At 39.3% G+C, this 21,971-nt stretch overlaps 1 protein-coding gene across 6 annotated transcripts in view; it reads right to left on the reverse strand.

Moving 5' to 3' along the window:
• The window catches only part of NRP1 (neuropilin 1), a 184,526-nt gene that overhangs the window by 82,973 nt on the left and 79,582 nt on the right, over window positions 1-21,971 (reverse strand). For all 6 annotated transcript variants that reach the window (XM_090266174.1, XM_090266173.1, XM_090266176.1 and 3 more), the window contains exon 6: window positions 21,099-21,265. In XM_090266174.1, the coding sequence (XP_090122300.1) occupies window positions 21,099-21,265 (167 nt within the window). The remainder of the gene's footprint in view (window positions 1-21,098; window positions 21,266-21,971) is intronic.

Consider the following 21,971-nt stretch of genomic DNA (forward strand, 5'->3'; position numbering starts at 1 on the left):
GTGGGTTATGTTACATAAATTAACATGTATTTTCTGTTTTCAAAGGGCATAAGCTTATGATCTCATTACCTGAATGACTGTCTGTATGTATAGGCCTCACTTAATCCTGTCTGCATTGCTGCCACCTGAGACTCAATAGTTTGGCTGAACTAAGTGGCTGGGTTGGTGACGTATGGCGTGGTCTGTGGGCTTCACTTTAAAACTGGTTTCTCTTTTCTATCCTAATGGCTTGGACAAAAAGAGCCCAGAGGTCTGAGAGGGGGGAAACATAAACTATTTCCTTCAGCCCAAGCTAAGCATAATGGGCAAAAGGGTTTTGGACAGGTGAGACGTGCCTGGCACACTATTCTCCAAAGAAGCCCCTTTTTTTCCTTATCTGGGACGTTGAAATATTAATCCCTGCCTTTTGTCATCTAGTGGTTATGGATTGAATGATGTCCTTTAACCCTGTTGCCAAATCTGTTGCCCCCAAAATACAACAAGGATGCCAGCCTGTTAAACCAAGCACGCCGTTGTCCGGGGACAGCCAACCGACCTGGAGTCTGCACAATCCTTCCCCATGTGGGAAGCCCACCCTCCCCTCTGCTCCCCCACTCTTATTAGGGATTTCTGGACACAAGGGTAGGTAGGACGATGACCATGTCCAACTTGAAGCAGCTAGAGGAGCTCGAGACCTTCGCCCATTGTCCTTTATAAGATTATAAATGGTCTTAAGTCTGAGAGGGAGGGATTGTTATTTTTTATTGATAAAATAATTAATTAATTAATTAATTAATTATTTGGAAAAAAGGGGGAAGAATATATGAAAGGGTAAAGCGGGAGAGCTTGTATGTATGACCCATGGGCATGGACTTGGGGGGATTGCTGGGGGAGGGCGGTACTGGGCAGAGGGGAGCAAAGGGGAAAAAATTGAAACTATTGTAACAATATAATCAATAAAATATACTTTAAAAGAAAAAGAAAACCATTGACATTCACTCTGAATGTCATTGTGACCCAAATAAATAAATAAATAAATAAATAAATAAATAAATAAATAAGATTGCTGTGCAAAGTTAAAGGGAAAAGCTGATTAAATCCCTGTGCTTTAGAAATTGTTTCACATTTTTAAGATATAAGCAACTTGTGAACTTATTTCTTCTTTAAAATGAAGTCTTTTGTTTCAATACCATATTAACATGCACATGGATGCCTGAGAAACCTTTCATAGCTTGGTCAAGAACATGACATTTAAATGGGGCACTCTTCCTACTACAATATGCAGAAGTTATTTCTGGGTAGTAAGACTCAGGGACTTAATATTTTTAATTAACATCTTTCGAATTCTTATTTGTAAGTTGCATTAAATTTAAGACCTGAGCCTAATCCTTTGATCTGGAAAAAGATCGAGTACTGAGAGCAGACCAAATAATCCCTAAAACTTGGTTAAGAATTTAACTTAAAATTAATTGGAATTTCTTAAGAGAGAAAAATAAGTATGCTACAGCTTTTAAAAATTGTAACACCTCAAATATAATAGATCTCTAAAGAGAATTTTAGCATGTGCTCTTGTGAGATGGTTTTATCAGCAAATACTTCGTGAGCTTCTCCTGGGTGGACAGCACAGCCTGGAACAGGCTGTCCTGACATGATGCTTGGTTCCATCCACTACATGCAATACCCATGAAAACCAGAAAAGTTCTCCTAGTAGAGGACCTCAAGGCTATTGTGTGAGATATGCAGGCACTGTGCATTAATAGCAGAATGTATTATCTCTGCACATAATCTCAGTAGAACTGTGTTACATAGATAAAGCACTTATTATTGTTGTTATTATTAAAAACATTTTGGGGCAAACAGTAAACTAATAAGCTCACTTGGGGTGCATGCTCACACAAATGTATCTTAAAGCCCAAATGTTGTTTTTCACACATTGTAGATATTAAACTGTGAGTGTGAAATTAAACTGGAGGATAAGTGCCAGATAAAAAACATTTAATCCATTAAATTTAACACAAATTTATTGTATGGCAGGCCCTGGAAGGAAGTAGGCCTATGAGGAAATAATAATAATATAAGACTGAAAGTAAAAAGTGCCACAATGGCAATAGATGAGGCATTTTGGAGTTCAGCAGGAAAAACAATTACTTATGGAAGGGAAAGAAAAGCCTTTACAGAAAAGATGTCATTTGAATCATTCACACTGAACCTCATAGGATAATATTTTGCTGGGGAAGGGGCCACGGTTGATGAGCTAAAGACAGAAGAAACGGGGGGGGGGTGAATTAGGGGGGGGCGGCTGGCGGAAATCAACCCAACTGCCTACATTTCAAAATATCTGATGCGATCAGTATTTTCCTTCTATCTAGTATCTCTTGGTAAAATTCCTTCTGAAAAAAATGACAAGTGTCCTCCCCACCCCCACCCCTACCACATATCAGTGTTTGTGTGGGCCTTTCTGTGGTCCACATGTCCAGGGCAGGAAGTGCTTGGTCAGTGACAGAGACAATGAAATCTTACTGGTAACCAAACTCTGACAGCTGACTCTGCACTACACTGCACTGCACTGCACTGCACTGCACTGCTGTGGAAGTTCCGCTAGAATGAGTGATTTCACTGCCTCTGGGATCCATGCTTTCCTGTGAATGAGCCCCAAACCTCAATCTGCCTGAGTCAGACTTCTCTCTTGAGCTAATGTCACATTCTGTGGTCATATCCTATGTTTATATATACATTTAAAGTAAAACATTTCAGTGAAATGGCATAAGAACTGGGTGATGTTTTCCTCAGGGATTCACACTGCTGTTGAAACCATACCATTTGCTCCTCAAACATTTAATGACAGGGCAGTAAGTTTAGAGCATGAGCTTATAATGGTGGTATTTTTGTTTCTAATATCCACTGCAGTGTGGAGGGAAGTTGGTGACTGGCAACTATTCATTTATAACACAAAAAAGTGCTAGATACTTGGGTGAAAGAAAGGGAAAGTTACCAGATCCCCGGCCTCTAGTCAGTAAGGAAAAAAGTCAGGTTAACAATAAATCTCAATACAGACTGCATAGAAATATTCTATGAATTCTAATGAATTCTAGGACTACAGGGGAAAAGAATGGGGTGATATAGGCAGTGTGTGGTGGCAAAAAAGCAGAGGCCCCAGGACTACTTCTGAGGCTTTGACATTAAATGGTGACCTGTACAATCTTAAGCAAGTAAATTAACCATTCCAAGCCCTAGTCTCCTCCTCTCTCCAACAAAATACCAATGCTTAGCTCATTTAGTTTCTTCTCATAATTATGATAATAATAATGCATTCGTATACACATTCATCATAAGAATGTGAGTCTAATATTTTTTTTCTTAGTCATTTAGGTAATTGGAGTGTGTGTGTGTGTGTGTGTGTGTAGTTTTGCCTGTAGTTCCTAGATTATAACTCCTTTGAAAGAGAGACAAAGTCTTCTTTAACTTTAAATTCACCTAGCCCCACATACTAGCCAATAATTCTTAGCAGATGCTCAATGTTTGTTGAATTTAAATTTAATGCTGGGTCAGTCCAGTATTGCTGGAAAGATCTAAAACTTCTTTCTTCCAAACAAAAGCCAAATACCTAGCATTAAAGTCAATGTTACAGTGTTTGGGCAAATAACATACTCTATAGTGAGGAATGTAATTATTCTTATCTTGCTGTTTATAACCGCAAATATTATAACTACTCATAAAATTTCCAGACCTTTGAAAACTTCACTGCTTAAAGCTAAACTCAGCTAAATGATGAACTTCATTGGCTAGGTCTATGCCATGTGAAACATTCTTTTTCATTTATTTCTCAAATAACCTTCTTAGTAAGTGTCCCTCCTCCCAGAAGTTACCCCAAAGGGTAGCAGGACTTAATTTATTTTTTCCACTATATCTATCATGCTCTCAAATACCTCACTCAAACCTATTCTCAACTTTTTTATTTTAGAGCTAAATTATTTGCAAGCATGATGTTCATCCTCAGGATGTTTACATATTGTATGTTTACGTATCTGGTATCTTAGACTATTCCCATACTCTTCCTGTACTGAAAAAGTTACACCAAAATTTCACTGCCTAACCATAGGTTTCCATGGTTTTACTTAATATGTGATCTCTGTAAGCTGTTGGAATGACAGCTTTGTGTGGCTATGAAATGAATGCAGACTTCAGTCCTTTTGTGACCTTTCTGTTTCTTTGTCTCCCGGTCTCTGAGAAGCAGCCCCACAAGAAGCACTGGAGCTGGCCCTGCACTGAGCAACAGTGACTTCAGCTGTGGACACCACATCTTTCTAGTCTAGCAGCAGTTTAAAGGGATTTTTCAATCTAAAAGACCAAGAACATATTAAAAAGCACCTCAGGTAAGGTACATTTCCATTGCAAAAGCTATGGTTCTATGCTGCCCATAAAATTTTATTTGTAGTATTGGGGAGATTTCTGAATGACTCAAGATAAACACACATTTGTACTCAAATAGCATTTGTCTTTTCCAGCACAAAGAAAATGACTTGTTTATTATTATTTTTCCTTCTTCTCCCAAAATCAGGGTTTCAAAAACAAATGCAAGGATGAATGTCTGAAAACTGAAGATTTGCAGATGGGGTGATGGTCTAAATCAGTCTCTTGGCCTATAAACTTGAACAGCATCCTTTTACACCAATTTCCCAGGTATTTCTCAGTGAGTTAGGTAGGCCTCTCATGTTAATGAGTTTCATGTGCTAATGCAGAGTCTGGAAGTGCAGGTGTCCAAGAAAACTCCTCTACTTGGCTTTAACAATCCTGCAAGGAGTTGATGGGATTACAGAGATTAAGGTCGGCCATTCTCCTAAGGTTATAAAGAGCGCTGTCCTGGAGACAAAAGGGAGAGAAAAAACAGGCTTTCTTGGTACAGCTGCTCATGAGAAATGGTGTGTAAACAGTCTCTGAAGGGATACCAATTATTGCTGAGAACAGATAAAATGAACTTCAAGATTTGATATCTGGTCAACTGCATTTTCCCTTTTGGAAGCTAACCAGTCATCCAGGAAGTGTATACTGATTCCTTTCTAAGGATCACTTATAAAAGAGGTAGGGAAAGCCTTGAAATTGAGCATTTGCAAAGTTACTGTCTAAGAGAATCATATGTAATTACAATTCACAACTGATACTCTATAGTTTTGGACTGAGCAAAGGCCAGCATGTGACAGGAGAAAAGCTAGAAAGATGTCAACGCCATGGATGGAGGTAAAAAATGAACATCATCAGTGGCTTCCATGCTCCTCCTGGAAGAAAGGGACAAGGCAGGTGCTCTTAAGATATGCTGCTTTGTCACCCAAATGCAGTCAGTAGACAGAACTGCAAATTCTTTTTATGTCCTGAAAATAAATCTAGCTATTTGAATTTCATGCATTTCAGCCTGGGTTGCACAATGGGAAAAATGGACCTGCATGAGACCACTTTAAACCACAGGAGAATAAGCACAGAGGTTACACTGGGTACAATGTGCTGTTATTCCTCCCCTGGTATTGGCCAAAGTACCTGACATAATAGAAGCTGTGAATTGCATTTATCCACTGGAACCATTCTCAACATATGGTGGGCACATCTATTTCAGCCACATACTTTGGAAGTGATAAGAAGTGAAATGTTTTCCTGGTGAACATGGCACACTCAGTTTTTTGTGTGTATGTGTATGTGCATATTTGGGAATGCTGTCAGAAGCATTCTTTTCATCCAACCAGAGCAATAAAGTTTTCAGAGCAAGAGTCCTATCACATTGTCACTATACTTTTGGATGTAAAGGATGAGAACACAGCACTTTGTATGGTTTTAATAAAACTTCCAGCATTAAAAAAGAAGTAGAATGAACTAGTTCTTCATCTTTTAAAATTACTTTTGATAAAAAGGTTTTAATTGAGATGTATTTTACGTGAAAACCATGATAGTCTAAATCTAGATAAGTAGATGTTCATGTAAACTCTTCTGGAAAATAAAAAAGTTCTTAAAGGGAATAAATTATTGTATTATAGGAGTTGATAGTCGAGATGAATTTCAGCACATATAAATTGAACCCCAGATTACCTATTTCTGCCTCTTTTCCTTTTTGTCTTACTCCCCTAAAGGCACAGGAATGTTCAAATAGAGGTCATGTAAGAGGCTTCCCATATCTGTCTTAATAAATAAAATTCATTTATGTACTAGTGGTTGATTTAAAGGGATAATTATGTTAAATAAATGTATTAACTAATTTTTCTTTACATTGTAAATGGTTGCGAAGATAATGAATTCTTTCCATCTACTGTTGGAGCTTTCTAAATAAATAACAGCATCCTTATAAATGAATGCAATATTATTTAGAAACATAAGTTAAAGCTACAGAAATAGTATAATGTATGTGCTATAGAATATTGCTGATCAATAGTTGCAATGATTAGTCTGAATTTTTAAAATATGTTTAAAAACACAGGCCACTAAAATTTTGCATGTTATATCTTCATTTTTTTAAGACTGGGAACTCAAAAAAAAAAACACCTTATTTTTCTCCACATGAACTCTGTGTAGCTCTTGAAATATCAAACACATTTTCTTCAGTATTTCATGTGATTTGATAATGTCTTTTTTTTTTTACCATGAATATTTCTCTCTAGAAAATTTCTATTTCATTTCCAGAACTGCAAGCTGAAGGCTTTACCCAATTCCTTGGGCCTGGGTAGCCATTAGCCTGTGCCTCTCCCCAGATCTGGATCTTGGTCTTTCTCGCTCTTTGAGGTGAACTCTAGCTGTATCACCTTTAGTCCTAAATAAATATACCAGGTCTTCCAGGTGGAAGATGAATGTGATGACTTCCTCCATACAGCTTGGTCCCTGGGGCTTCTTTCCCCCTCAGTTTTCTGCATTACAATTATGGCCTATCACAGGCTCAGAATTAAACATGGGTTTTGTCTTCTCGAAGACTTGAGGGTGTGAACAGTCTGTAATGATGGGTATGCCTCGGCATTATAGGTATTTCCTTCAGAGATTGGAGAGACAAGCAAGATGAAGGATCTAGGCCTCAACTCATCTCCCAGGTGGGCTGCACTACCCAAGTTGCTTGCACAAAGGAACTGCGGGAAACTGGCCCACTTGTGAAGCTTCTGTGTGAAATCCTAAGGTAAGTTTCATTGTGAAGCCAACCTAAACAATTACTTGATCTAAAGAAAGAAACTCTTTTAATTAAATTTTTTGGCCATGTGCCACCTCACATGATTATCAGTAGTATTTAAAATGAATTCAAGCTATGCATCACAAATTTATATTTTCATGTAGGCAAGCCCAGGGCACTAGCTGATAGAGTAAATTTATTTTTAATAGAATCACAGAATCTTAAATGCCTGAAAAGACTTCAGAAACTATCTGGGCCAATCACCCATCATCACCTGAGTAATTCTGTCAATAGCCCTCTCAGGCTTGCTAAAAAGAATGAAGGAGCTGATTTATTTCTCTGCTAAATCCAGAAAATGTAATTATAATTTTAAAGTGTTATAATTGTAAGAGAATAAAACTTTGGTAAAGTTAAGACTTCATTCTTCTGAAGAAAAGCAATTAGAAGAGTGCCATAAATGCATTTTTAACCCCTTGAGGTGAGAGCTGAAGAAAATGGCACAAGCCACTTGCACACATACATATGTGATTATTCTGAGTCATAACATGCAATTAGTCTCAAGTCCTTACTCTGTTCAGTAGTTCGAAATATAAAAGAAAATGCACTTTATTACTATTGGGATTTATAAGGCATTTTAAATTTAATCTACTTTTCTCTATCTGAACAGAGAATTGAATGAAATCTGAAGGATGGGGGATGAAGTGGTGAAAGGAAATAAGTGTGTGTGTGTGTGTGTGTGTGTGTGTGTGTGTGTGTGTTTCAGGTCAGATCCAAAATTGCCATTCGATGTGATAAAAATTGCCATTTTGATGTGAAGCTTTCAAATTGTGCATTAAATGAGGAATACACCAGGGCACAGAATACCAGTGCACATCTGGACTTCAGAATTTCCAGGGTACACCTTTTTCACCTTTGGAAGAGGTCACTGTGGATGCACTAGAGAAGTTTCTAACTGCGGGTTCTGATGGTTCTGTAGAACACACATTTTTTTTCTCTGGGGCTTTCAAATTACAATATAAAAGTTAGTTAAAGCTTAGGAGTTTGTGTTACATTACACGCTGCATAAACATAGCCATTGCTCCTACATGTGACCATTAATGCATTCTGTAAAGGTACAGTTATTACCACCAGGACAGAAATCAACAAACCCCACCAAAAGAATTTCTTACAACTGCTATCATAAAATCTGTGCACCTTATGGATTTCATTAACATTTTACTCCCTGAGGATTCCCAATTGTACAATAACAGAAGTTCTTTAAATTTTAAATACCACAGACAGGAACAGCCTTTCACCCAAAACAGATGTGAAACCATCAACCTTACCTTTTTATTGGTCCATGGATATGAGACTGGTTGATAATTGATAGCTCTTAATGTGTTGTTGTTTAGATTACAGAATTGGAAACTTAATAGTATTTTTCCCATGAAAGGATACGTTAATAAACAATAGACAGGCTTTTCAAACACAATTCCTTACTCTTGATTATATTTGAAGTTACAAAAAAAAAACAAAAAACAAAAGAAACCCACCTTTGATTTCCATACTTCAGAAAAACTAAAATAGGCAAACAGCAGTGAAACACAGGTTTGGAGGAGCTTATTTCAGTCTTATTTTTCCTAAATCCTGTCAATGATAACTTGTGATTTTTGTCCTTGTGTTTCCTCTTAATTTTATCCTTATCAGTGTACTTGGAGATGCAAGCATACAGTATTCTAAAATAACATCTGTTTTTATTTAGCTAAAAACAGTTCACTTTTAAAAGCTAAAAATAGCAAACCTTAAGATAAATAAGAAAGGCAGTTTATGAGGCTATTTTCCTGCATAAGGTAAGCAGAGGAATCTGTATTTTTGGAAAACAAAAGAGCTACCATTTTATTCAAATAATATCTATGATAAACAGTTGGAAAGGGACAAAAACCAGCCAAACAACCAGTTACTCTTTCTCCCAAAATGCTGATTAAACTGACTATTTAAAAATGACTTGATTAGAATTTGGGGTATCACGGGGTTTTCACTGGGGGTTGATTTTACCTCCAATAGGACATCTGGAGACATTTTTGGTTGTCAAAATGCAGACATGTGTGAGTGTGAGTGTGAGCGTTTGTGTGAGTGTGGGTGTTTGTGTGTGTGTGTGGGGGGGGTTACTGGCTTCTAATAGGTAGAGGCCAGGGATACTACTAAACATCCTAAAATGCACAGGACAGGCCACCAACAAGTAAGTATAATTCAAAATGACAGTATTGTCCAGGAGGAGAAACTCTGCTGCTGACATAGTCTAATCATGTGTTTAAGTTCAAGCTTCTGCTGTCACTGTTTAAATTAATAAACATAGCCCTGGCTGCGTGGCTCAGTGGATTGAGCATCGGCCTGCAAGCCAAGAGTCGCTGGTTCAATTCCCAGTCAGGGCACATGACTAGGTTGCACATCAGGTCCCCAATTAGGGGCACGAGTGAGAGGCAACCACACAGTAAAAAAAAAAAAAAAAAAAAAAAAATTAATAAACATCATTTACCAATAAACAACTAAGTAGAACTATGCTGCAGTTTTAGTGTTCTTGCATAGTCTTCAGAAAATCATCTTCAAAAAGGATCCAAATCCATTTGCACATATTGTTGCAGTTAAATAGTAGCAAAGAAGTAAGAGAAAGGACACTAAGCTTCTGTCATTAACTAGCTATGTGATCTTGCATATCACTTAACCTCTGAACATGTAAAAAATAAGAAATTTACACAAAATGATGTTTGCATTTGCTGTTAGTCTTACTCTTACTCTAGATATCTTAGAAAGAAAGTATTCTTCTAGACTACAACTATAAATGTTAGCTACAAATAGACACTGGCATAAAACATTAAGAAACCCCCTAATGGCTTGGACCGAAAGGGCCCAGAGGTCTGAGAGGGGGGAAACCTAAAATATTCCCCTCAGCCCAAACTAAGTATAATGGGCAAAAGGGTTTTGGACAGGTGAGATGTGCCCGGGACATCTTCCTCCAAAGAAGCCCTTTTTTTTCCCCTAATGTGGGACATTGAAAAATTAATCCCTGCCTTCTGTTATCTAGTAGTTATGGAGTGAATGATGTCTTTTAACCCTTTGCCAAATCTGTTGCCCCCAGAATACAACAAGGATGCCAGCCTGTTAAACCAAGCATGCCGTTGTCCTGGGACAGCCAACTGACCTGTAGTCTGCACGATCCTTCCCCATGTGGAAAGGCCACTCTCCCCTCCACAGCCCCACTCTTACTAGGGATTTCTGGACCAAAGGGTAGGTAGGACAACGACCATGTCCAGCTTGAAGCAGCTAGAGGAGCTTGAGACCTTCGCCCATTGTCCTTTATAAGATAATAAAGGGTCTTAATATCTGAGAGGGGAGGATTGTTATTTTTTTATTATTAAAATAATTAATTAATCATTTATTCATTAAAAAAAGAAGAAGAATATATGAAAGGGTGAAGCGGGAGAGCTTGTATGTACAAACCATGGGCATGGATTTGGGGGTGTATTGCTGGGGGAGGTGGGGTGCTGGGTGGAGGGTAGCAAAGGGGAAAAAACTGGAACTATTGTAACAATATAATCAATAAAATATACTTAAAAAAATAAAAGCAGTATGTTAAAATCTCCCACTAAAAAAAAAAAAAAAAAAAAAAAAAAAACCATTAAGAAACCCAAACTATAAGCAAAATGGAGCATGCATGCTATAAAAATTAATTTATTTTTAAAGTGTAATTCTTCCTAAAATGTGGTTTGTTTAATATTGTCTTTTCAGTGATGCTTCTCATAAAAATCTGAGAGGTTTCTTTAAATGTCATGCATTTCCTTTAGGGTATGTTGACATGAAATACCCTTGTATAATTAGTAAGATTATTTGGCTGATTTACAAAACTGAATTAAGTGGTCAACTTGTTTAAAATAGTTAAAATCATTTTGGTATTTTCTATATGAGCAAACAACCATTTATAAATGTCTAAATAATTATGTTACATGTGCATTGTTTTCCCCAAATCATATCCTCCTTAAAGGAAAAAAAAAACTTATGAATTTAATTTGTTCTTATGTACATTTCCTATATATATTTTTTCTTTGAATCACTTCCTATAATATGAAAAAGCAAGGTCACAGAGAAAGCATTAGGGAAAGCTCCCCAGGAGACAGGAACTGGGAATGTGGGTTTCCTGGGTGGAAAGCTAGTCATAGAATAGATAACACCCGTGATGCAGGGAGGGTAGGATGCAAAGCATTCATTTTATGCAGGAAGTAGAAGTCAGTACAGAATAAGGGTAAGACAACCAACCATTCACCTGGGGAAATTTTTAAAGCAAATCATCTCTCTTCCAGATTAATGTTCTAGCTAAAATATCATGTTAGCATTAGTTCCAATAAACAGGTGGCAGCACATGGGTGCATGCACACACACACATACTCACACACACAGAACACCTGGGAAATAAACATTTAATCGAACAGGTGTATTTTCCCTAAATTTTCCAAAATTATATAAATATTTTCTTTTTCTAATAATTATATAGTTTTCCAGTGTACAATTCTATCATGTATATATTGTATTGTGTGTTCACTACCCCAAGTCAAGTCTCCTGTCACCATTTTTACCCCCTTTAGCCTCTCCTACCTTCTCCACCCCTCTTTCTCTTTGGCAATCATCATTCTGTTGTCTATAAGATTCTTTTTCTTTTTGCTTAATTTCTTCACCTTTTTCACCCAGCCCATCAACCTCCTCCCCTACCCCTCCAATATTATATTTTACAGACATCATTCCAAATCTGGGTAACCCAGGGAGTTATTTTTGTCAGTTCTCTAGTTACACATTTATGAAGTATAATTTTATTGCAATTTCAGCAATTTACTAATGCTCTGATGAGATAATTCATATACAGTGTCTGGTTTATAAGCACAGAGTTTACAATCAGGGTAACGTGACTCAATATGTTTTCTGGATTAGTCAATTTAGCAGATGAAACCAATTTTGAATATAGCATTACAGGTTATAAACCTGATGGAAACTAGCAATTGTATGAAAAATAAAAAACTACTTCATAGGAGATACCCATTCCATACTCAACACATTAATATGAGAGAATCAAAGATTTGTCCAAGAAGTTTAGAAGAAAAAAAATTATATATGAGTCTTATTAAAATAAATGACATCCTAAAGCTTTAACATAAATTACTTCAGTTTCTTCCTTCAATTTTAGGAGACAATTCACTTTAAAGATAAAAACAAGGATCTGAAATAAGTTATTTTAATTGAATAAGCAGCAGCACTCAGTTCTCTGATGTAAAATTTGCTAAAAACATGTAATAATACTATGTCAGAGGGAGTATCTCCAAGAATTCATGAATTGTTTCGTTCTATTTGACACTTAAAGGAAATCCAGTAAGTCACTTCTTAGCTCATGAAATCAAACTGATGCCTTTAAATTATCTTTTGTCTCCAATCTCAGAAAGCCATAACTGATAATTTAATTTTGGAATCATGACAGAGCCACTTTTAGAAGTTGTTGGTAGCAACAACTCACAGCCCTGAATGGATGTTGGGGGACCCTATGAGTAGTCAACCTCAGAGGACCTCCTGGACTAATGGAGAGACTGTGGGCCTGGGGGTTAGGAACCTGGCTATGTGAGTGACAGTCTCTTCTGTGACTTTTGAGGCCCTAAGACCTCACATGTCCTGTTGCTTTTGACTGTATAGTTGGCATGAGACTATCTGCACAGCTTACTTCACATCATTGGCTGAAAATCTATGTGAACACCAGCAGCACCCTGGGCCTTGTCAGATTGAGCACAGCGGTGATTGCCAGCTGCTGTCTGCCGTCAGATGACTCCGTAACTCCTGACCCTCTACCAAGTCTGTGGAAGGAAGTCCACTTCAATTGTGTATGACTGATTTTTCCCACAAGTTGCATCTCTTCACCAAGTTGGGATTCTGTGAATCGTTTAACCTCTCGGGGCCTCATGAAGGTGCAAACAAAAATCTCTGGTCTACTTAATTTACGTTCTAAGACTAAAATGGGATGTGTATGCAAAGGTGTATTTAAAAAGGATAGGTGCTATAATAAAAACTAGGTTTTGTTATTAGAACATGTCTTCCTACCTTTTGCGACAGCACAGATGGAACTGAAGAGTATTATGCTAAGTGAAATAAGCCAGTCAGTGAAAGGCACGTACCATATGAGTTCACTTATAAGAGGAATCTGATGAATAAAATAATGAGCAAAATAGAACCAGAGGCATAGAAACATGGGACAGACTGACATCTGTAAGAAGGAAGTGGGGAGGTGGGGACTGATTAAAAGAAGATGACGGAACTAGTCAAAGAACATATATGAACGATTCATGGACATGGACAATAATGAGGGGACTGATTATGGAAGTGGGAGGCGGGCTGTGTGGAGGGGGGCAAAGGAGGAAAAAGTGAGACAACTGTAATAGCACAAACAATAAAATATTCAAAACCAAAGCAAAGCAAAACAAAACAAAACATCTCTTACCCTTAATTTGAAAATCCATCAAGCAACCAAAAGGCCTCAGATTTGACCAGTTCTGCATGTTGAACTTTAATGAGGGTCCCTAATCTCTTTTGACACTCCACTGAGTGACCAGAACTGATTGTGTGTGTGTGTGTGTGTTGTGGTGAGTGTGTTTTGATTCAGATCAGTCCACTTCCTTATCACACTAAAGACTTTTGTTACTGGTGTCTGCTTTCAAAGGTCCTTCAGTCAGAAAATGTGGAAATATTATGCAAGAGAAATACATAGGAGGTGAAAGGAAAGCATGGAAACAGGCTTCCTGACAAGGTAAGCACTAGCTCCTGTCTTCTGAAACTTTCTTTCCCTCCTACCTCAGCATAAACATCTGCACTAGAATGTGTATTGGAGAGAGAAGGCACTCTTGTGTCAGGGTCTGATGTATTCTAACAGCTACAGACTCATCTTGGAAGGCTCCTCCTTTGGCATGATTAATCCGTAATGAGGCTGATTTACCAAACCAAGCAGGATGTGGTTTAGAAGCCAACTGTTACCTGCTCTTCTGGAATAAGCGAAGGCATAAATACCAAATTTTTTTCCCACAAAATCCAAGGCTCTCAAATTTGTAGAAGAGTAGAGTGAAGCTTGAATTGGTTTATAAAGTAATTCTATGTCTAAAGTCACTGGAGGGTATGGTAATTGATTAGTCCCTGGTGCTGTTTTTATTTCTTTGGATTAACAAAGTTCATATCCCATCCAGGCATGATGTCTCTTGCCTTTTTTTCTTCTTGTCTCCTGGCATTTTAATCAGGGATGAGTCACAGTTGTTTTGAGGAAAGCACTCCCAAGAGCTTTAATTAAAGCTGGAAGGAGAAATCTGTTTGTAGTATGGTGAACACTATCATTAATAAAACATTGAAATAATTAATGAATTAAATTCTGCTTTGTGTGTGAATAACTACACTTAGGATCTCAGAGAACATATCTCCTGAACAGATAGGCTTGTTGTACATTTATTTGCAGAGATGAAAAAAACAAACAAACTGAGACTGCATTTCTCCGAGATCCATAGTATTTATAGATGGCTAGAGTTCAAATACAGAAGGCTATGTTACTTTAATTTTATAGGAAAAGAAACTCAGTTTCAATAAGGTTAATGGCTTGGGCTCTAATGATGCGCTTGAAAATCAAGGTTTTTTAATAGCACCACTGATAGCCTGAGTCTCCTCTTTGAATCCTTGATTGTTTAACCAGAAACAAAAGCAAGAGAAGATTAAATTAATAATAAGATAAGCAGCTCTAGGACACAGAACAGAATGGAATACTTTGGAAAAAATGGGCAAATTTCACGATGTGATTAGATCTTCCACTGACAATTAAGAGGTTTCAACCACTCAGGATATGAAGTGGCCTTTGAAGCAGGATATGACCATGTGCAGACCTCTGAGTCAAGACTTCCCTTCGTGCTCCTTCTCACTATACCGCCTCTTGTTTTTAAGCTTTCTGGCAGACTACAGATCTCACAGGAAGCACCATTGTGAACATTCATATCAACAGTTAATAGTGCATTGTTTTTTTATGTCACTTAGTAATTTCCTAAAGAAAACAATGGGAACTGAAGACGGTTCCTGTCTTGAAGAAAAGTCAGTTCCCAATATTGCCTTATTAATTTAACACATGCAAGTGTTTGTCTTTGTTGCTACAGCAACATGTTTGTGGGGTATATTTGATGCAAAATGTGAAAGAACTAAAAAAGAAAATAGATGCCATTCTCATACTGATGTGCAAAGACAGAGAAATGTTCGTGAGCCTCTGCCCCCATGACAGGGTGTGTGCCTTGTGCCTGCAGCCTAATTATGCTGTGCTTCGGTAATTTGTGAAGTATCCAACCAATAAAAAACAAAGAGCTAACAACTTCCATGTAGTTTCTGAAAAGCTGGAAACACATGAAGTTATTCATAATTATGTGTTGGGTGGATGTTCGATGTTCCCACCACCACAGATACAACAAGCATGTAAATGAGCCCCCTGAGCTCCAGAAGGAGGAAAAGCTCATTTTACATCAAGGTGAGAAGACATTAAGCTTCTCTGACATCCACCTTCTAGGGGAATGGAGGAAGAAGGGCCCTGCATTCCAGGCTTAGAGGCAGTAAGCACCCAAGTCATGGTGTGCCTTTCTCAGCAGGAGAAAGTATAGCGGAGGTGAGTGATGTTTCACCAGATCCATCTGAATGCATAGGGACAGTAATGAATGATAAAGATGCAGCATACTAACAAGTGAAGAAGCAGATGCTGGAGTCCCACAGACCCTGCTTCCAAGCCCGTCACTAATTGTGACCTAAGGCAGTTACTAATTTCTCCGAACCTCAGTGTTCTCATTTTTAAAATGAGGATAATTGCATCTCTTTTGCAGATTGCTGGATTAAATAAAAATATGTCAAATATTCAGCAAGGTCTGGTTGCATAGGAAGCACTCAATAAATGCTAACTATTCTATGAAAGGCACAATTGCCAACTATGTCTAGCTCTCTTCCCTCTAGCACACATCGAATTTCTGCTCTCAGAAGTGTAGTGTGGCTGTGGGATATACTTTGGCAATAAAATGTGGGTGAAAGTGCTCTTTTTTGGGAGAACTCAAGAGCCAGCACTTTCTACCACACTCTCTTTCTCCCTCTGCCTTGATGACAGGCAGCATTTCAGATGAGAGCTGCTCCCCTGTGTGGATCCTGGTGTGAGGAAATATAGAGCAGCCCTCAGCTGGCCAGAGGTGGAAAGTAGTATAAGCAAGAAATAAACCTTCTTGTTTTGGTTATTTCGCCTTCCTGAACATGCTTTGATGAAAAAGTTGGAACATTTGAGATATTTTTTCTTCTGGGGCAATCTTAAATTATGTCTGACTCCCAAGAATGATGTAAATCTTGTCCTGTTGAAAAATGCTTTGTGAGACCCCCTTTTGTCTTCATGTTTCCAAAGACTGACCTCACACAGAAGAATTGCTGCAACTATAGTTTCAGACCTTGCAACACCACTGCCCCTAAATTATTGAGAGCTCTCCACATTACCAAGAATAGAACTACATTACCATACAAACAAGCTTAGCATTGCAAAATGTAAGCTTTCCTCTAGAGGCACATCTGTCAATCACATAAAACTGTTGGTTTGGGATGTGGAAAAACAAGTTACCAAGAAATATTTTGACATAGGCAAATTCATTTCATTTCTGACATAATATAGAGCTGGATTCAGCAGTCTCAAGGCAAAAGTCTCATCTTTTCTCACCCTCTTGACATTTCTCAGCATTATCATTTAGAAGTTAGAATGACTTCAGTTTCCTGTAATAGGCCATTTCACTTAAAGTGTATGTTAAACTAATATTGACCTTTCCAAAGTAAAACAAAATCTAGTATTTTGTTATCAAAAGACTGAAGCAGCAATAGATGTGGAAAGTAAGGGATTAATCATCTTGGTTTTTTTCTTGCCTAGAAACTCTCTCTGGGATTAAGTCATTTATATATATTTAACAATGAATATCACGACTTCCGGCCAAGATGAAGGCGTAGACAGACATGCTGCATCTTCCTCCACAACTAGGAAGGAATACAACTACCTCAAAACTAGAAACAACCAGAAGTTCCAGAAAAATCACAGTGCATGGAAATCCAGACAACAAAGATATAAAGAAGAAATACTCATCCAGACAGGTAGGAGGGCTAGACCTGGGGCAAAGAGGACATGGTGTGGTGGTGGCAGCAGTGGCAACAGCAGCAGGCCAGCAGAAAGCTCAGTTACACGTTTTAAAAAGTCAAGAGGGACACATGGGGAGCGTTCCCAGCTCCTCACCAGACTGCGTAGCTCACTGTCCCAGCACCAGGGAAAATCAAGCCTCATTGCTTTTGACTGTGCACACCAGTGGGGATTGGGACGGAGGCAGAAACTGCCGGTATTTCAGCAGAGTCTGCTTGTTTAAAGGGCCCCCATGGTCCTAGAATGTCTGCAGACCCATCCACTCTGGGAAGGAGGCCCAGGGCAGCAGCTAAAGGGGTGCCAGTCCGGTTTGGAAGTGGGAGAAGTGCCTGGAAAGGGGGCAAATGCTGGGCAAGTGGCATTGTTTTTCTCAGACCCCTCCCCCATATACAGCACCACAACGTGGTGGAACAGGTTGCCCGTTACTGATGAATACCTAAGGCTCCGCCCCTAACAACATAGTAGGAGCAACAGCTCTCCCTGGGACATGGAAGCAAATAAACACAGGAGACTTCCAGCTAAGATGGAGGCCTAGACTGACACGCTCCATCTCCCTCTACGACTAAGAAGGAATACAACTACCGCAAAACCAGAGATAACCAGAAGTTTTAGAAAATAAATGGAAGCCCAACATATGAAGTTATAAAGAAGTGGCGCTCGTCCAGACAGGTAGGAGGGGCGAAGCCGGGGAGGAGAGTTCAAGCTGTGCTGTCCGCGGCAGCAGCAGCGATGGACGCAGGACAGCGGTAAGCAGAGACACCATATTTAGGGAGAGGAGAGAAGCACCTGGGGAGCACCCCCGGCTGCAGACCAGACCCATCAGCTTGTGATTCCAAAGCCAGGAAATGCAGACCTCCATTGCCTTGGACTGTGAGGCCCGGAGGGGGTGGGGATGGAAGAGGAGGTTCCCAGTCTCTCAGCGGAGAGTGAACAGCAGGAATCCATCTTGGACCCCCACCCCCACAGAAAACACTACAGCGTGGTGAGACGAGTTGCCCGGTTGTGACAAGTGCACAGGGCTCTGCCCCCGATAGCATAGGAGGTGTGACAGCCCTGCCCAGGAAGCATAGGTAAACACAAAACAGTCAGGATAGCACAGATCATGATAGAGATCCCGGTGATGCAGCTGACCAGACAGCAAATATCTCATCTAACAGCTTAGCAGATAGGAAATCTTTCTGAGGCTCAGCTCAGAGCTTTGGTTATAATAATGCTTACAGACCTGACAGCATATCTTAAACAAGACATGGAAGGAATGAAGGCTATTCCTGCTGAAATGAATGAAAACACATACAAAACTAGTGGTGAGGGAAAGAAAACCAGGGATCAAATCAACCAATCGGAACATAGGGAAGGAACAAACAATCAACCAGTGCAGAAAGAGGAAACAAGAAGTGAGGAAAATGAGGAGAGGCTCAGAAATGTATCAGACAGCTATAAGCCAACCAACATCTGAATCATAGGGTTGCCAGAAGGTGAAGAAGAAGAACTAGAAATTGAAAAATTATGTGAAACAGTAATGAAGCAGAACTTCCTTAACTTGGGGAAGGAAATAGACTGACAGGTCCAAGAAGCACAGAGAGTTCCAAAAGAACTAGACCCAGGGAGAACCACACCAAGACACATTATAATCAAAATGTCAAAAATTAAGGATAAAGAGAGAGTCTTAAAAGCAGCAAGGGAGAAGAAGAGAATTACATACAAAGGGGTCCCAATAAGACTATCAGCTGATTTCTCAAAAGAAACTCTGAAGGCAAGAAGGGACTGGCAAGAAATATTCAAAGGAATGAAAAGCAAAAATCTACAACCATGATTACTCTATCCAGTGAAGCTGTCATTCAGAATAGAAGGGCAGAGAAAATGCTTCCAGGACAAAGTAAAACTGAAGGAGTTCATCAGATCCAAACCACTATTATATGAAATGTTAAAGGGGCTTATTTAGGAGAAAGAGGATCAAAACTATGAACATTAAAATGAAAACTGCATCACAACAACCAACAACAGAAGCTAGGGAATTGAAACTAAGGTAGACTAAGTAGGCAATGAGCGTTGGAAAAGAATTATAGGTATGGGGAACATTTAGGGAGGAGGTCAGTGGGGAGGGGGAAGGAGGGAAAGGGAGGGAGATGGTACAGGAATTAAGAAGCATAGTAGGAGGGAGTAGAGTAGATAGGAAGATGTTGAGAAGAACTATATGCACAACCAATGGGCATGGACTGAGGGGGGTCACTGGGTGGAGGGGTACAAAGGGAAAAGAAATTGGGATGACTGTAATAGCATAAACAATAAAGCATATTTTTAAAAAAATAAATATAAGACAGGCTCTGACTACTCTCTCAAAAGGAAGCCTGTAACTGCCGCAAATAATTTTGTATAATTTGCGCACTCAACTGATATGTGCGTTTCATTTGACAATGGGTGAAAAAGTCAAGAATGCAAGCATCAGGCCTTGGGTGGGAGTATCCAGACATCAAAACTGAGCAAGTTGAGGATTGGGAGTGGTGTTAGAATTAAATCCAGAGATGGGTGTGGGGTGGGGGTATTGGTAGGGGGAGAAGAGTCTGTGGGGAATATAAGGGTCATGTCAGACAAGGAAATGCCAGAGCAAAGAGAGGAAAACAAAAACAATTTCACTAATAAGAATACAAATATGTGCATTTCATACATGTATATGTAAACACAATCCACAGGGACCAGTGCCCTCAAATAAACCACCTCCTGGGCGTGGCTATACTGGCCTGTATGAAAAAGTAAACCTCAATCCATCTCTTCCCTTCTTCTACCAGAATAAACAAATTAAAAAACTCTATACTTGGAAACAATTGTTCAATAAAACTTCATAAGTAGGTTTAATATATTTCATCAAGGAAATGTCTGTTGAAGTAGAGAGCATATTAATAAAAAAATGTGTAGTTGTTGGGATACCCTGGCTGGTTTGGCTCAGTGGATTGAGCGTCGGCCTGCGAGCTAAGTGTCGCTGGTTCGATCTTCCAGTCAGGGCACATCAGAGAAGGAAAACTCTGACTCCAAAAAACCTCCGCTGCCTTGCGGCATACCTCTTCAGGGGAAAGGCTAAGGGAGTAAACCCCGACAGAAAATCCGGAGCCGGAGTCCCTAAGGCGGTTTGACGTTGTAGTCAACACCGGCAACTCCTGCGGCGCACCTGAAGCCAAGCTGTATTGACTCCGTCTTTCCCTTGGATCCTTCAGCTGCGAAGAGAGGGGGGGTCTGCTGCATGGGCAACAGCAGACCCTCCATATCACCCTTCCCAGGCTCTGTAGCTTCAGCTTCACTGGAGAGGACACTCCAGCGTCATCGCAAGATGTCGATTCAACACGGGAGGAGACAGATACCGTGTCACTCCTGAGTTGGACTGCACAACCATTCTCGGCGGTGCAGATAGACTCTTAAGAAGCTACACCATCGTCTCTCGAGACGGACGGCTGCCGACAACGACAACAGTTGTTGGGAAAAATTAGATCTTTCTCTGTTGCCAAAGTGAGACATCTGTGCTCAAATTCTGAGGAGTCGTATATAAGTATCTGAGAAGACATGTGGATTTTCAGAGATATCACCTGGGCCTGCTTTTCTCTGATGGTGTGCCAACATGACACGATGATGTAACAGAGTGCCTGCTGCCCACTGACCTTCTTTTTTCATTTGAAGGCATTTGGCAGGCACTGTTTTTTTTTTTTCCAAAAACCTTTCTAGATGACCCAAATCATCTTACACTCTGAATGCATCTGGTCTCACACGACATACCTGTATCCACTCTCGGTAGGAATCTTCTCCAGGGGTCCACCCATTCTCAGGGTAGTTCAGACGGGAACGTTCTGAGGACCAGTTGGTGCTATACTGGGAAGAAGCTGTGATGTGGTCAGAATGAATCTCTCCTGATTCCATGCCCAGAGCTTCCATACATTTGAAATCTGAAGGCAGAAAAAAAGGGCCCAACGTCATCAAAACACAGGGTGCCTAGGTTTCTTCTTTTAATCTGTCAGACTAAAAAGTTTATATTGTGTTCACACGAGTTTTACAAAAGATGACAGTAAGGGACTTATTAAAATTTAGCACTAATGCATGCATTTTCATGTCAATCTTTAATTCTGTTTTGTTTGTTCCTTTATTTTTTTTAATAGAGTCCTCATATAAGTGAAATCACATGGTGTTTGTCTGTCTCTGGCTTATTTCACTTAGCATAATATCATTTAGATCCATCAATGTTGTCTCAAATGGCAAGATTGCATTCTTTTTTATGACTGCATAATATTCCATTGTAAGAGGTCTGTCCAGCCATGTCATATAAAAAAGAGACATTTATTGAAGGAGCTACAAGATATAAGAAACATTGTACATAGGACAATGACACCCTAGTTCCCTTTAAAGCAGGCACCTTGGGATCTCATACAGTTCTCTCAGTTGCCATCAGCTGTTCCATTGTATTTTCCTGAATCTCATCAATTGTCTGAAATCTCTTCCTTTTCAAAGGTGATTTTAGTTTTTGGAAAAGCCAGATGTCCCAGGTTGCCATATCGAGGTTGTGGGGGCACTGAGTCACCTGGGTGATTTGATATTTTACCAAAAACTCTGCAGGAGATTCGATGTATGATTGGGTGCATTGTCATGATGAAGCTG

Source organism: Furipterus horrens, unplaced genomic scaffold (genome assembly GCF_987537825.1).
Source record: "Furipterus horrens unplaced genomic scaffold, mFurHor1.1.pri manual_scaffold_2, whole genome shotgun sequence".
Classification (NCBI taxonomy): domain Eukaryota; kingdom Metazoa; phylum Chordata; class Mammalia; order Chiroptera; family Furipteridae; genus Furipterus; species Furipterus horrens.